Source organism: Erpetoichthys calabaricus, chromosome 14 (genome assembly GCF_900747795.2).
Source record: "Erpetoichthys calabaricus chromosome 14, fErpCal1.3, whole genome shotgun sequence".
NCBI lineage: Eukaryota > Metazoa > Chordata > Cladistia > Polypteriformes > Polypteridae > Erpetoichthys > Erpetoichthys calabaricus.
Window position 1 is genome coordinate 104,223,591 of NC_041407.2, and position 13,505 is coordinate 104,237,095.

General features: G+C 36.9%; 1 protein-coding gene across 5 annotated transcripts in view; it reads left to right on the forward strand.

Moving 5' to 3' along the window:
- hdac5 (histone deacetylase 5) overlaps nt 1–13,505 on the forward strand; it is a 216,657-nt gene that overhangs the window by 193,208 nt on the left and 9,944 nt on the right. For all 5 annotated transcript variants that reach the window (XM_051936384.1, XM_051936382.1, XM_051936385.1 and 2 more), the window contains 10 exons: nt 1,085–1,134; nt 1,569–1,676; nt 3,507–3,562; nt 3,661–3,748; nt 6,921–7,040; nt 8,497–8,594; nt 9,157–9,275; nt 9,977–10,110; nt 11,754–11,838; nt 13,191–13,344. In XM_051936384.1, the coding sequence (XP_051792344.1) occupies nt 1,085–1,134; nt 1,569–1,676; nt 3,507–3,562; nt 3,661–3,748; nt 6,921–7,040; nt 8,497–8,594; nt 9,157–9,275; nt 9,977–10,110; nt 11,754–11,838; nt 13,191–13,344 (1,012 nt within the window). The remainder of the gene's footprint in view (nt 1–1,084; nt 1,135–1,568; nt 1,677–3,506; nt 3,563–3,660; nt 3,749–6,920; nt 7,041–8,496; nt 8,595–9,156; nt 9,276–9,976; nt 10,111–11,753; nt 11,839–13,190; nt 13,345–13,505) is intronic.

Consider the following 13,505-nt stretch of genomic DNA (forward strand, 5'->3'; position numbering starts at 1 on the left):
AGTCCAGAATAAATGCTTACATTTGAAATCATCCCTTTGAACCTCTATTAAAATAAATACCAACTGTTGTAGGTCACGCTTTTTATTATTTTATTTTCTCTTCATTTTCCCATAAGAACATATTATAAGAAATTTGACAAACGAGAGCAGACCATTCAGGTCATCAAGCCTGTTTGTTTAGCCAATAGCTAAGCTGTCCCAATCTATCATCCAGATTCTTCTTAAAGGTTGTCGAGGTTTGAAGACAAATCTGTTTTCTTTCTTTTTTTTCTTTTGAGGGCAGACTAAATTTTAAGCCCAGATAAAAGTTTCTAAAGTTTAAAACAACAGTATCAGGGTTAAATGCCAATAGGCTGTGTACAATTCACTTCTTCATATCAATTCAACAAAATTCTACTAATGCTTTTAAATTATTAGAGGAAAGAAAAACATGTGCAAAATGACATTCTTTTCAAAAATTAATGTTTTCTTTGCTTCTAAAAACACTGGTGTGCGTTAGTGATGTGTCCTCTAGAGCTTCTTCTTCAAATGTCCGATCCATGGGACGGCAGATGCTCTACCAGTAGTTCCACTGTCAGTTCGGAAGGAAAGGTGTGTTTTATAATTTTTCAGTAACTGAGGTCCGTTTGAGAAAAACTTAGAAAATAAAATTGAAAGAGCTGAATATAAAGGTGGTACTGTGACACTCTGCTGCTTTTTAAAGACTTGAAGGTTTGGTGACACTAAATGGTTAGATAGTTTATGTATCTGGCAGCTATTGTGCTCTGTGATAGATGGCCATCCTTCTGTGATTGGATGGGAAGGATATACCCTGCACAGTATGGAATATAAATTAAGATAAATAGATACCTTGTGGACTGCTTTAAAAATCTTTTTCCAATGTTTCTGATAGGTCTTACCATCACTGAGTGTTGTTTGAAGCTGCAGTGCAATGCCGCATACATCTTCTCTAGCCTGAACCACTAAACGTTAATAAGACTAAATGGCAAGCTCTTAAGTACAGACTGTCAGAAGTCGACTAAGCTGTGAGTTACTGAGGCTTCTGACCGACTTTACTCTCTCTTTTCTTAATTTGCCCTTTCAGGTTCAATTAGCCAGAAGATGTATGCAGTCCTGCCTTGTGGAGGCATTGGGGTAAGAGCCTTGATCACTTATCATCTAAAACTCTGGTCCTGTTTTGTCCTGTAATGTGAATAATTTGCCTTTAAAAAAAATTCTCCTGTTTAATTCCTTGAGTATATGTTAAAAAATATATATATATATGAATATGCTTCTTTTTATTTATTTTTTTATGTTACTACAAGTTAATAAAATGTTAAATCTGTTAGCTGTGCTATTTCATGTATGCAGGCACACCATCAAGATCAAAAATTCAGTTATGTACATCTCCACTGGAAGCATGACGTCTGTTCAAATTGTAGTCAATGCAAGAAAAGACACTAAAATGCACACCTTTATATGGAATAAATTTAAGAATCACTTAGTAATTGATCTTATTATGTGTGATTATTTCCGAGGGCTTTTAGTGCAATGCTAATGGGCCCCTGCTGTGCTCTTTAATTTTGCAGGTAGACAGTGACACCGTCTGGAATGAGATGCATTCATCCAGTGCTGTGCGAATGGCGGTGGGATGTGTCATTGAGCTTGCATTTAAAGTAGCCTCAGGAGAGCTCAAGGTGAGCCATTTCATGTCAGGAGTACAGAGTCAAAGGGTGGAGTGCTTGCCTAAGTGCTGTAACAGCCATGCTGTCTTTGTGGAAGTACTTAACATTGTAAATATTATGGTGATCCAAGAGACTCTCAGCCCTACTCCTGCATTAATAATAATATTATGGCTGCTTGCTATGTTTCCATGCATTTCTTTTGTCAGACACATGCTATTGTAATTATTATTATTAATTCTAGTTAACTGATTTAGTGGCACTGTATTTCTGAAAAGGATGTGCATTAACAATCCATATACATTTACACCGTATATGATTCATTTACATTTTCTCAAAATGAATGTCCCCTTTTCTTAAATTGATCACAACCTTCTAGTTTTGACATGAATTTTTGTTTTTTCCACTGCAGAATAGACATTTATTTTTTTTGGATCTACGTATGTTTGTATATTTTGTGATCCTTGTTTGTAATAATGCACATATTCAGTGATTGTTCAGTCCTCCGAATACCCAGTTATTTTGCAATAGTACACTTTCATAAAAAATTGGAAGTCATGATTTTTGCAGCTGTTTAGAGATGTATATACAGTATGCTCACCATCTCAAATAGCCTTATAAAAATATTAATTGATTTGGCACAGAGTTCAGTGTGCAGTAGGAACTCTGTTACTCTGAATGTGAAAAGGAATAAAAAAATTAAATCTCCATATTCACCCACCATTATTCTGGAGGAGGAGAGAGAAATATTCATGAACTCTTGATGATAATCCTAATTTGAATATAAATACAAAAAACATACAAATGCAATTGGTGCTTATTTCTTCAATGTAAACTGAGACTCTAAAAAGTGGACAAGCACCTCATGTTGGCCTTGTATTGCAGTGTGATCCAGTCTGTCTTCACTTCATTGACCAGTTTAGTAGTCTGACAAATCAAAATATTAGAAAAGCTCCAGCAGACTACTAGACATGCAGCTAAAGTTATTGGAGCTGGCGTAGATGATTTGGTGAGTGTGTGCCAGAGGACACCATTGAATAAAATCGGAAGTCATCTCAACTGATGAGACACACATTACATGCAGAACTTAACAGTGAATCAGGGAGGACACTTTAAAACTCCATACAAAAATTGCTCCCATAATTCCTTTCTTCCCAGTGCCATACATCTTCTTAATAATGAATGTCAGAGATAATAAAAAAAAAATTATAGAAGTGTAAAGTTTTTGTATATGCAACGTAACCATTTTAGGTAAACCTGCTAGATGTAGTTTTTCAAACTATATAAATATATTAGAATTTCTGTTTACATTTTAACCTGTTTCGTCTTTGTTTAATTTTATTTCTGACTGTTATTGGATGCAACTGAGGAGGCAAATCTCATGTTTTCTAGTGTAAGAATTGGCTACGTCAAAATCCTAGATGTATTTGTTTTTTGTTCTTTCCCTGCTGTCATTCCTTTCGCTTTCCAGTACTGTCTCATGCTCGTAATTCTTTCTCACATTTAAATAAAACACATCTAATCTATAGCCGTTATTTTCAATTTAAAAAGTTGAGTATTGGTGAGCAAACTGCTCAATTGTGTGAGCTGCAAAACAAATGATTTGTCAGGTCCATTCAGCGCTAGATTGCATCTGCTGGCCATCGTTTCACTGTTTTCAAATATGTATCCTGAGCACACTCACACTCACTTGGGAATTGTAAGGTGCAGTGACATGCAGGGTATGTGTGCAAGCAGGAGAGTTTACTACTTGCAACATTTATCATCCTTTTCAAAAAAGGAGTTTACCTTGTGACAGACATTTTTACAGACAATTATGAGAGTTGTGCTGTCTTGCATTTACAGAACGGCTTTGCGGTTGTGCGGCCCCCAGGACATCATGCTGAGGAATCCACTGCAATGTATGTTGAAAATGATTTGCAGTTCTGTATTAAAGCCTAATGTGTACATAGTGGGCATTCTTAATTATATTTTTATATTTTGCCATTTCTCTTTGTAGGGGGTTTTGTTTTTTCAATTCCGTTGCTATTGCTGCCAAACTTCTACAACAGAAACTGAATGTTGGGAAGATCCTTATAGTTGATTGGGTAAGAACTGTTCTCTGTGTCACTTTCAATTCTGTGGGAATGATAATTCATTTATAAGTTTTGATTTTATACACGCTAGGCTAGACAGAAATCCTCACAGTTGGACTTCAAACAGAAAAATTATAATGGCAACCATTGATGGCCTGGCTTTTTTGAACTGGTTGTCAGAGAGTGGTTATATTAAATAAATACATACATAAATAAATAAGAACACAGTGTCCTTCCATAATGTTTGGAACAAAGTCGCATTTTTCCTTGATTTACTCCCCTACTCCACAGTTTAAAATTACAAATCAAACCATTCAGACCTGATTAAAGTGCACATTGAAGACTTTCCATTTTAAGGGGATTTGTATATATATATATATATATATATATATATATATATATATATATATATATATATATATATATATATATAAATACCCTAAGTTCTTGTCTATAAGCCGCGGCTTATCTAAGGAAAAAAGTTGTGAAAATGAAAAAATAGAATATCGGCTTATACATAAGTCCGGCTTATACATCCATCGCGGGGGTTGCGTTCCAGAGCCACCCGCGAAATAAGAAAATCCGCGAAGTAGAAACCATATGTTTATATGGTTATTTTTATATTGTCATGCTTGGGTCACAGATTTGCGCAGAAACACAGGAGGTTGTAGAGAGACTGGAACGTTATTCAAACACTGCAAACAAACATTTGTCTCTTTTTCAAAAGTTTAAACTGTGCTCCATGACAAGACAGAGATGACAGTTCCGTCTCACAATTAAAAGAATGCAAACATATCTTCCTCTTCAAAGGAGTGAAGCAAACAAATCAATATGTCTATTTGGCTTTTAAGTATGCGAAGCACCGCGGCACAAAGCTGTTGAAGGCGGCAGCTCACACCCCCTCCGTCAGGAGCAGACAGAGAGAGACAGAGACAGAGTTTGTTTTTCAGTCAAAAATCAATACGTGCCCTTCAAGCTTTTAAGTATGCGAAGCACTGTGCAGCATGTCTTTTCAGGAATCAGCTTTACAAAAGATAGCAACGTGAAGATAATCTTTCAGCATTTTTAGACGAGCGTCCGTATCGTCTAGGTGTGCAAACAGCCCCCCTGCTCAATCCCCATACGTCAGGATCACAGATAGTCAGCGCAAGAGAGACAGAGAAAAGTAAGTTGGGTAGCTTCTCAGCCATCTGCCAATAGCGTCCCTTGTATGAAATCAACTGGGCAAACCAACTGAGGAAGCATGTAAAACGACCCATTGTTGCGATTTTCCTAAATAATATTGCAAGTTTATGAGTTATTATTGATGTTTTTTGTGTGTGTCGCGGCTGTAGCTGCAGTAGAAAGGAACTTGTTCACCCCTGGTTTGTCTATTCAATAAAGGCATTTATTGTGGCTATAGAGTTATTTATATGCGATGCAACAGCTCTTTATGCTGTATTTCTGCATATTAAGATGGTTTTTATAACCATAAATTAGTTTTTGAGGGACGGGTTGATTCAGACAGAGCACTACTGAAGGCCTAGGTGTGAAATGCACGGTCTGCTACTGATATATATATATATATATATATATATATATATATATATGTATATGTATGTATGTATGTGTGTGTATATATATATATATATATATATATATATATATATATATATATATATATATATATATATATATAAACACACAGGTCAAATCCTGTTACAGTGAATACTGAGGTAACAAAATTTTTAGAATAAAACTTTGTTGGCCCACACAAATGTTCATACAACATAATGTATAATAAATCTTGTTTATAACAAAATGTAAATTTCAGTTTAACAAATGTATTTTTCGACCAAAAATGGCAACCAAAGATGATAATGCGATGTCAAAAATAGTGATTCCCTACACTTTTTCAGTGAGTCTTGGGATCCCTGCAAACAGGCTGTCTCTTTCTTGTTAGACCAATAAAAAGTGACAGTCTGCTGCAAAATTTTCTGTCTCAGCAAGAGTGTAGGCACAACATCATATAGGTATAGCTGAATTCTTAGTCAGTGCTTCACAGAGTGTCTGCGTGGGTAGGTGTGTCGTGTGCAGGTACTGTACTGATAGACTTTCATAGCGCTTCTCAGAGTTTTCTTTGCAATGAACAAAAAAAGTGGAAACGGCATCAATTTACACTGAAATAAAAATAAAAAATCCTGTAAAAAGTTGATTCAGGAATGAAGAAAAATGATGCCGCTAAAGCATTCAGAATCGTGACTTCAACGATTTTGAAGGTTCGAAAAAAAAATAGAAGATTAAGTTAAAGATTGGGCGTTGGGACCTGACTGGAAAAAAAATTAGAAGTATTTCTGTAATAAAAAAAAAAAAAAAGTTAAATCTAACTTAAATCATTTGTCAAATAAAATATTTTTTCAATTTAAGAAGTGCTTTTTAAAAAAAAAAATATATATATATATATATATATATATTTATATTCTATTTATCTTCTATTTATATATATATATATACACACACACAGTTATTGTCAAGCTTGGGTGACACTTAGTTGCACAAGAGGCAGAAAGGCCTATCCAGGTTTCCAAGAAAAATAGATACTTTATTACTGTACAGAGAAGGCAGGTACAGTCTCAAGACTTCATTCAAACTAGGAGTTGTAACTTCAGCACTCAAGCACATGAGATAGTAACCGCGACAAGGCAAACGTTCTGCTTTAGCGCCCATCTTCAGATTAGAAGAACATCAGCAGCTTGGAATCACCGCTGTGGCAGACCAGGAGTGTGAGGAAGAGCAGGCCAAATCCTGGTGTTAAATGTTGTGAACATCGTGCGACAAGCCTGATCCTGCAGAGGACAGCCAATTACTTTGCCCTCAGTTTGCCATTTACCAGACACAGCAGAGCAAGTACAGAGCTGTCCTAGAGCCATTGCCATATGATATGGTGAATTGGTGGCAATCCCAGTCATATTAGTATACATATTTCCCCATGTTATAATGAAGTTACTGTTCATACGAATTATTTTTATAGTCACATAAATTTTGATACAACAGGATTCCATCTGTGTGTATGTATATATATTATAATTGCATTAGTGTAGTATGTTTTCCTTGCTTTAGTAAATCCTTGTTAGTTCTTTAATGCACTTTAAAATAAGAGTTCATGCGCTGACAGCTTTTCACTTTGTATCTGTAACCACTGCAGGACATTCACCATGGTAATGGAACCCAGCAAGCTTTCTACAGTGACCCCAATGTGCTGTACATTTCTTTGCACCGATATGATGATGGAAACTTCTTTCCAGGAAGTGGGGCCCCCGATGAGGTAGGGTCTCAAAGTGAAGCACCAGTTGGAAAAAGCCATGTGGGCACATTTCACTGGACTCAGGGAGATTCTGATGTGATAAATATTACTGTTGGTTTTTCAAGAGTTTGAGTGCCTCCTGAAACTGATTTTTTTACATGATGAAACATTTTTGAACACCTTATCATTCACTGTGACTGTAATTAATGTTATAACTTTTTAGTTTTTCATGCTTCATTTTTGTAATTTAAACTCAGTAATGAGTTTTCTCAAATAGGAATATAAGGTATAACTTGCATGCAATTTGCCATTTGTGAAGGTTTGCTGTAGTAATACATTTTTATTCTCAGTTGACATGATCCAAAGTGACTTTGTCAGAAATATTAGCTTGAAAAATCTTTGCTCTTTTATTTTGCAAATTGTTTTTAATCAACACTCATAAAGACTTCTGTTAGATTGACGATGTACAAGAGAACTGTTTCTGAAGGTTAAAAAAGTGAATCAATCAAAAACTACATTGAAAACTCATGTAAATGTTGTTTGCATGGCAGCAAATGTATGAAATTTGCTCTGCGTTAGTTTTTCTGCTTTGAACCTGCCACTTTTTAAAGTTTTATTAGTCGCCTCTCTGACTTGTTATCATGATAAACTTTCAGGAGTTGTAAAGTGGCCTGGCATGGCAGAAACTGAACACATGTTCTTACTGTTTGTGTTTCTGCTCTGTGCTTGGATTTTGCTACTTGGTCATATGGTGCCGTCATCCTGAAGATGTAAATGTTGGAAGGTGAAGTCGTACTGTGACTCTCACCTGATATGTATTGGATCAGTAAATTTAATAAGTGACTGATGTTTTTAACTCTAAAATTCTAATTAAAAAAAAAAATTCCAAATTTCAGTTTTATTTAAGAATTTGAGATGACCATGTCACCCCTGGCCTTGGAATGATGATGCAATTGTAATGGCCACAATGTCACAGATTCAGCATCCTTTGGTTTGAATCCCGCACCCCGATGGTATCTGTGCGGAGACCGTATGTGTTTTCCAGTTTTCCTCCTACATCCTCTATAATGTCTCGGTTAGGTTAACTGACGGCCGTAGACTGACTTGGATGAGTGTGTGGGCGCGGGTGGCACCCTGATGAGGGCCGATTCTTGCCTTACGCTCCATGTTATTGGAATAGGCTGTGACCTGCTGAATCCCTGGATTGGACAAATTAGATTGTGAATGATTCGGTTTATTATCTATAGAGCAATATACATTAACAAAAGATATAAAGAACCATATTTTAATTGAGAGAAGCAGTTGTGCATATATACATCCATATATTAAAAGGAAAAGAATTACACTTCAAGCCCAGTGCAAAAGGAGATTACATCATTTATGGAAAAGTTTATTGAAAACTTTTTTTAGCTTTTAAAGAATGTATTACTACGTCTGTCCAAGCTGTTAAAGTGTTTCTTTTTTCTGGGTGTTTTAGGTGGGGTCAGGAGCCGGTGTGGGGTACAACGTTAACATAGCCTGGACTGGTGGAGTGGATCCACCAGTGGGAGATGTGGAATATCTTGCTGCCTTTAGGTATGTGTGGTGACGTTTCACTTTCATCATGTAGAAGCATTTGCTGACATGTTCTAATTTCTGAATATCTTATGTTCCATGTCTCTTCCTCACCAACATTCTGCTCTAACCTCATTGTACATTTATTGCCGTGTTTAGCTCTGACCCCGATGGTTGTCTTGTGATATCCTAATAAATCAGTGAATCCCCTTCATTATAAAGAACATTTTAACGTATCTGTCTGAGTGTCTTTGAGCCAAGGTACATATTCTCCTTCTGCTCTCTTCTTTAGACATGGCTATATGAATAGAGAGATTATCAAAAAATACAGCCAGCTGCTTCCCTCTGTGAAGTGGAGCAAGTAGAATTTGATATGTTTTTGTCTTATAGATGAGATATGAATATTGAATGCGCACACTTAATGTACCTTATGTACATTCTGTTCCTTTAAGTGTCCGATTTCTATAAAAAAAGAGATGCGGTAGGCTCCAGTCCTTAGTAACATGTTCATGTTTGACTTGGAAAACGTTCTTCAGCTCTGTGCGCCACCCATAACTGTGTACATTTTTGCATTTGATTTTAGGACGGTAGTCATACCCATTGCCAATGAGTTCTCTCCTGATGTAGTCCTGGTTTCGGCTGGCTTTGATGCAGTGGAAGGGCACCAGTCTCCGCTGGGTGGATACTCAGTCACTGCTAAATGTATGTAGAGAGTACCCTCTTAACATCACGACTCATCCTGTCCTTCCATTGTTTTCTGTTTGTCTTTCAAGCTCATTCTGAACCCTGCTGTCTATTGGATGTTCTCTTCACCTTTTTTCACATGACTTCCGTTTTCTGCTTTCAGTCCAGTCTTAATAAAATATGCACACTTTATCTTCCAATCTCATCTCTTTTTGTCCACCTTAATCTATATTTTCTGAATTGACCTGATTTGTCTCTTGACAGTGTTATCTTTCTTGCATTGTTAATTGGTTGATTTTTGTCCACTATGAGTGGACATATTTAGTTTACATAGAGGTTTTTTTTGTGTTTTCTTTTCTTGTGATGATAAATACACGCAGAATTGAGATGTGCTAAAAGTAATAGGTACAGTATGTGGCAAGTCATGTGACTCACTAGTTACTCTAACTGGGTCAATTATTGTACTGCGTCTGCTATCTTGTGTTTAAGAATTGCTTAGGTGTGACACTTCTAGGATAAATCGTCTGTGTTTTATTTTAATTAGGTAAGTGTAAGTAGCTATAAGGTGCCATTTATACTTAATTAAAAAAATGCTCCTATTTAAAGACACATCGTGGACCCAGTAGTGTATTTATTTTCACACCCCATTGTGCACCCTGACATGTGATTGTTTACTCAGTTTCAGTATTTCAAGTTTACTTTCTAATTTGTTATTTAAGGTTTTGGTCACCTAACCAAGCAGCTGATGAAGCTGGCAGGAGGGCGTGTTGTATTGGCATTAGAAGGGGGTCACGACCTCACGGCCATCTGTGATGCCTCTGAATCCTGCGTCTCCGCTCTTTTGGGCAGTGAGGTAAGAGCCTGTGGTGGTGGCCACACATGTGGGCTGTGTTGTTATTTATTTATTTACTTATTTATTTCTCCATCCTGTAATTGTCAAACAATGAAGTATAAGTTTTTGTCCCTTACAAAATGTATCATTTTGATATGTTACTTTTTTTATCAGGTTAACAAATGTGTTCATACATGTTTCACTGTAGAGTGAATCCATAAATACAGGGTCTTGCAGATAACGTTTAGACATAAAAAATGTATACAGGGTGTCCACAAGGGCCGTGTGCAATTTACAATAATTGTAACTTTGTAAGTATATGTGATAGAAAGAATTCATAAAAAGGATTAGAAAGCTTGATTGATATTTCTAGTTTTTTTTCTGTCTTTAGAAGTTTTATTTTTGCCATATTTGGGGAATTGAAAATCCACATGAGTCTGTTGAACATGAAAGAGATTCTCCTAAAGTTGTTAATGTGTGGTGTGCTTTGGGAAAAATTCGAGTCCTAGGGCCATTCTTTTTTGAAGGGCGTGTTGTTAATGGTGATAGCTATTTTAGAAATGCTGCAAACTTACTTTATTCCTCAACTTGAACAATTAGGGTGGATAGAGAATACAGTGTTTCAACAAGATGGTGCTCCTTGTCACTTTGCTTTGCATGTTAGACAGTTTCTACATGAGAAATTCCCTAACAGATGGATTGGAAGAGGTGGACCATTTTCTTGGCCACCATGTTTGCCAGATTTGACTCCATTGGACATGTGAAAAATAATGTTTATTCAACCAAAACTCAATCTTTAGAAGACTTGCAAGCGAGGATAACTGATGTGATTGCTGGTATTACTGAAAATCAGCTTGAAAATGTTTTCCGAGAACTACAGAATCGTATTACCCTTTGTATTAGTAATGATAGTGGACAGTTTGAAAATTAACAAGAACAATTAAAAAAAAAAATTAAGTGTTTCTTCTTTCTAATCCTTTTTTTTACAGATTCTGTCTATCACATATACTTACAAAGCTATAACTATTTTAAATTGCACATGGACTTTATGGACACCCATATATAAAATATAAAATAAATAAATAAAACAGTCCAGGTCATGATGATGCTATAGATAGATAGATAGATTTGAAAGGCACTATATAATAGGTAGATAGATAGATAGATTTGAAAGGCACTATATAATAGATAGATAGATAGATACTTTATTAATCCCAAGGGGAAATTCACATTCTCCAGCAGCAGCATACTGATAAAAAAAAAAACAATTTTAAATTAAAGAGTAATAAAAGTGCAGGTAAAAACAGACAATAACTTTGAATAATGTTAACATTTAACCCCCCAACCCCTCCCCCCCTCCCCCCCCCAGGAGTACAATTGAAGAGTCGCATAGTATGGGGGAGGAACGATCTCCTCAGTCTGTCAGTGGAGCAGTATATAGTATACTATATAGTAGTAGACATGGATGAAATTGGAGTAGTTGTAAGTGTAAGGTGGTGGATGTCCTGAATGTACAAAGTCCAAGGCGGCCCTGTGTGCATAACCAACCACAGGAGCCACAAGCACAAGTAGCAAGGCACTTACTTGTTAGGCTGTCAAAGCCACCATTTTTGTTTCTGTTTCAGCTAATGTTCTTTACTAAACTTTTTTCACTTTCTGTTCAGCTTGAACCTCTGCCACAGTCTCTCCTTCAGCAGAAGCCATGTCCAAAAGCTGTTGCGTCATTGGAAAAAGTAATTGAAATACAGAGTAAGTGTGTTTGTCTTCATTGTAGACCACTACAATTTATGAGCAAAAAAGAAAATGGAAACATCTTGAATATAAAATGCTCTGTTCTCATACAACACAGTTTGTGGACTCCTTTACTGGGGGAGACTTGCAAGTTTGGGATAATCAGGATATCTTGAAATAGTTTAACCACAAATCGGTCTCCACACCATTGGACCCCAGTGCTCGCCTGTAGTTTGTGTGGTTGATTTTATGTTTAGATTTTTTAGTAGTGTCCACCTTGGAATAGAAATTATTTAATAAGAATAACCTAATATATGCGATGGTTGATTGAAAAGTCTTGAGACCGTACCTGTTTCTTTTCCAAGAAGGTGGACATGGGGAGGCTGTCCGTGTGTTTGTAAACAGCTTACATCGATGTGTGTGAACCTGCAGTTGGACCGCCATATTCTTCAGCGTTCTGTCACAGTGAGTGGAGGCGCCTCACATGTGTCATCATGACGGATGAAGAAGACGTTCTTATGAGAGTATGGCAGAGACGTGTGACTAAATTTTGCATTAAGCTTGGGAAGAACAGCAATGCACGATTCGTTACATTTAACAGTGGATGCTAAGAAATCAGGACTCCTCGACCGACACTGAACAGTGTTCATCATTGCCTCAGCTCTTCTATGAGATTTCTGAGTAAACCTCCTAACTCACACACGTGACATGTTGTCAGTATCTCTGTCACAATGTGTCGAGTACATTTGAACGAGATACCAAGAGAAGCTGAAAGTTTGTGTAACATTTTTAAATGTGATGGATGGCCTTCCCAAACATGCTTCATCATTTCAGTCTTGTATTGCCAACCTTAAAAGCGCTTCCACCACCAAAATTACCGCTTTTCATAAGCTTACCGCAAAATTCAATCACATACCTCTGCCATACTCTCACAGGAACGTCTTCTTCATTCAGCATGATGACACATACAAGGTTCTTCCACTCACTGTGATAGAATGCTGAAGAATATGGTGGTCCAACTGCAGGTTCGCAGACATTGATGTGTGCCGTTCACAGGCACTCCCATTTCTACCTCCATGAATGAGGAACGGGGACAGTCCCATTACTGTTCAATCAGCCCTTACATAAGTATGAAGTTGTTTCAGTGTACCGCCCAGTAATTCATAAGCATCATCAGCAATGGAGTGGATGCTGCTGGCCCTTCAGACGCCGTGTTTGGCTTACAGAGATATCAGATACAACTTGGGTTTGCCGACAGCCATCCACCTGTCAGCAAAATGAATATGCAGCTAAGAACTGGAGTTTCTAACTCAAGACTCTGTACTGTTTACTCAGTAAAGTATGTCTGTCCTATTAATGTCATGTTGCAGGTAAACACTGGGGTTCCATAGTTCGTTATGCATCAACGGTGGGTCTGTCTCTACTGGAGGCACAGAAGCGAGAGAAGGAGGAAGCTGAAACAGTCACTGCAATGGCTTCTTTGTCTGTTGACACTGAGCAGACAAATGTCAGTGTAGAGTCAAGGTAGGCAAATGTTGATTTCTCACATTTCCATGAGGACTACGTTAATTGGTAATACAACTTAGAACTGCAGGAAATGTTTAAAGTGCAGACACCTTACACTCCAGAAATTTAAGGGTAGACACTGTTAGCAGGAGGGGCTGCGGTGTTTTATCTCTTTTTCA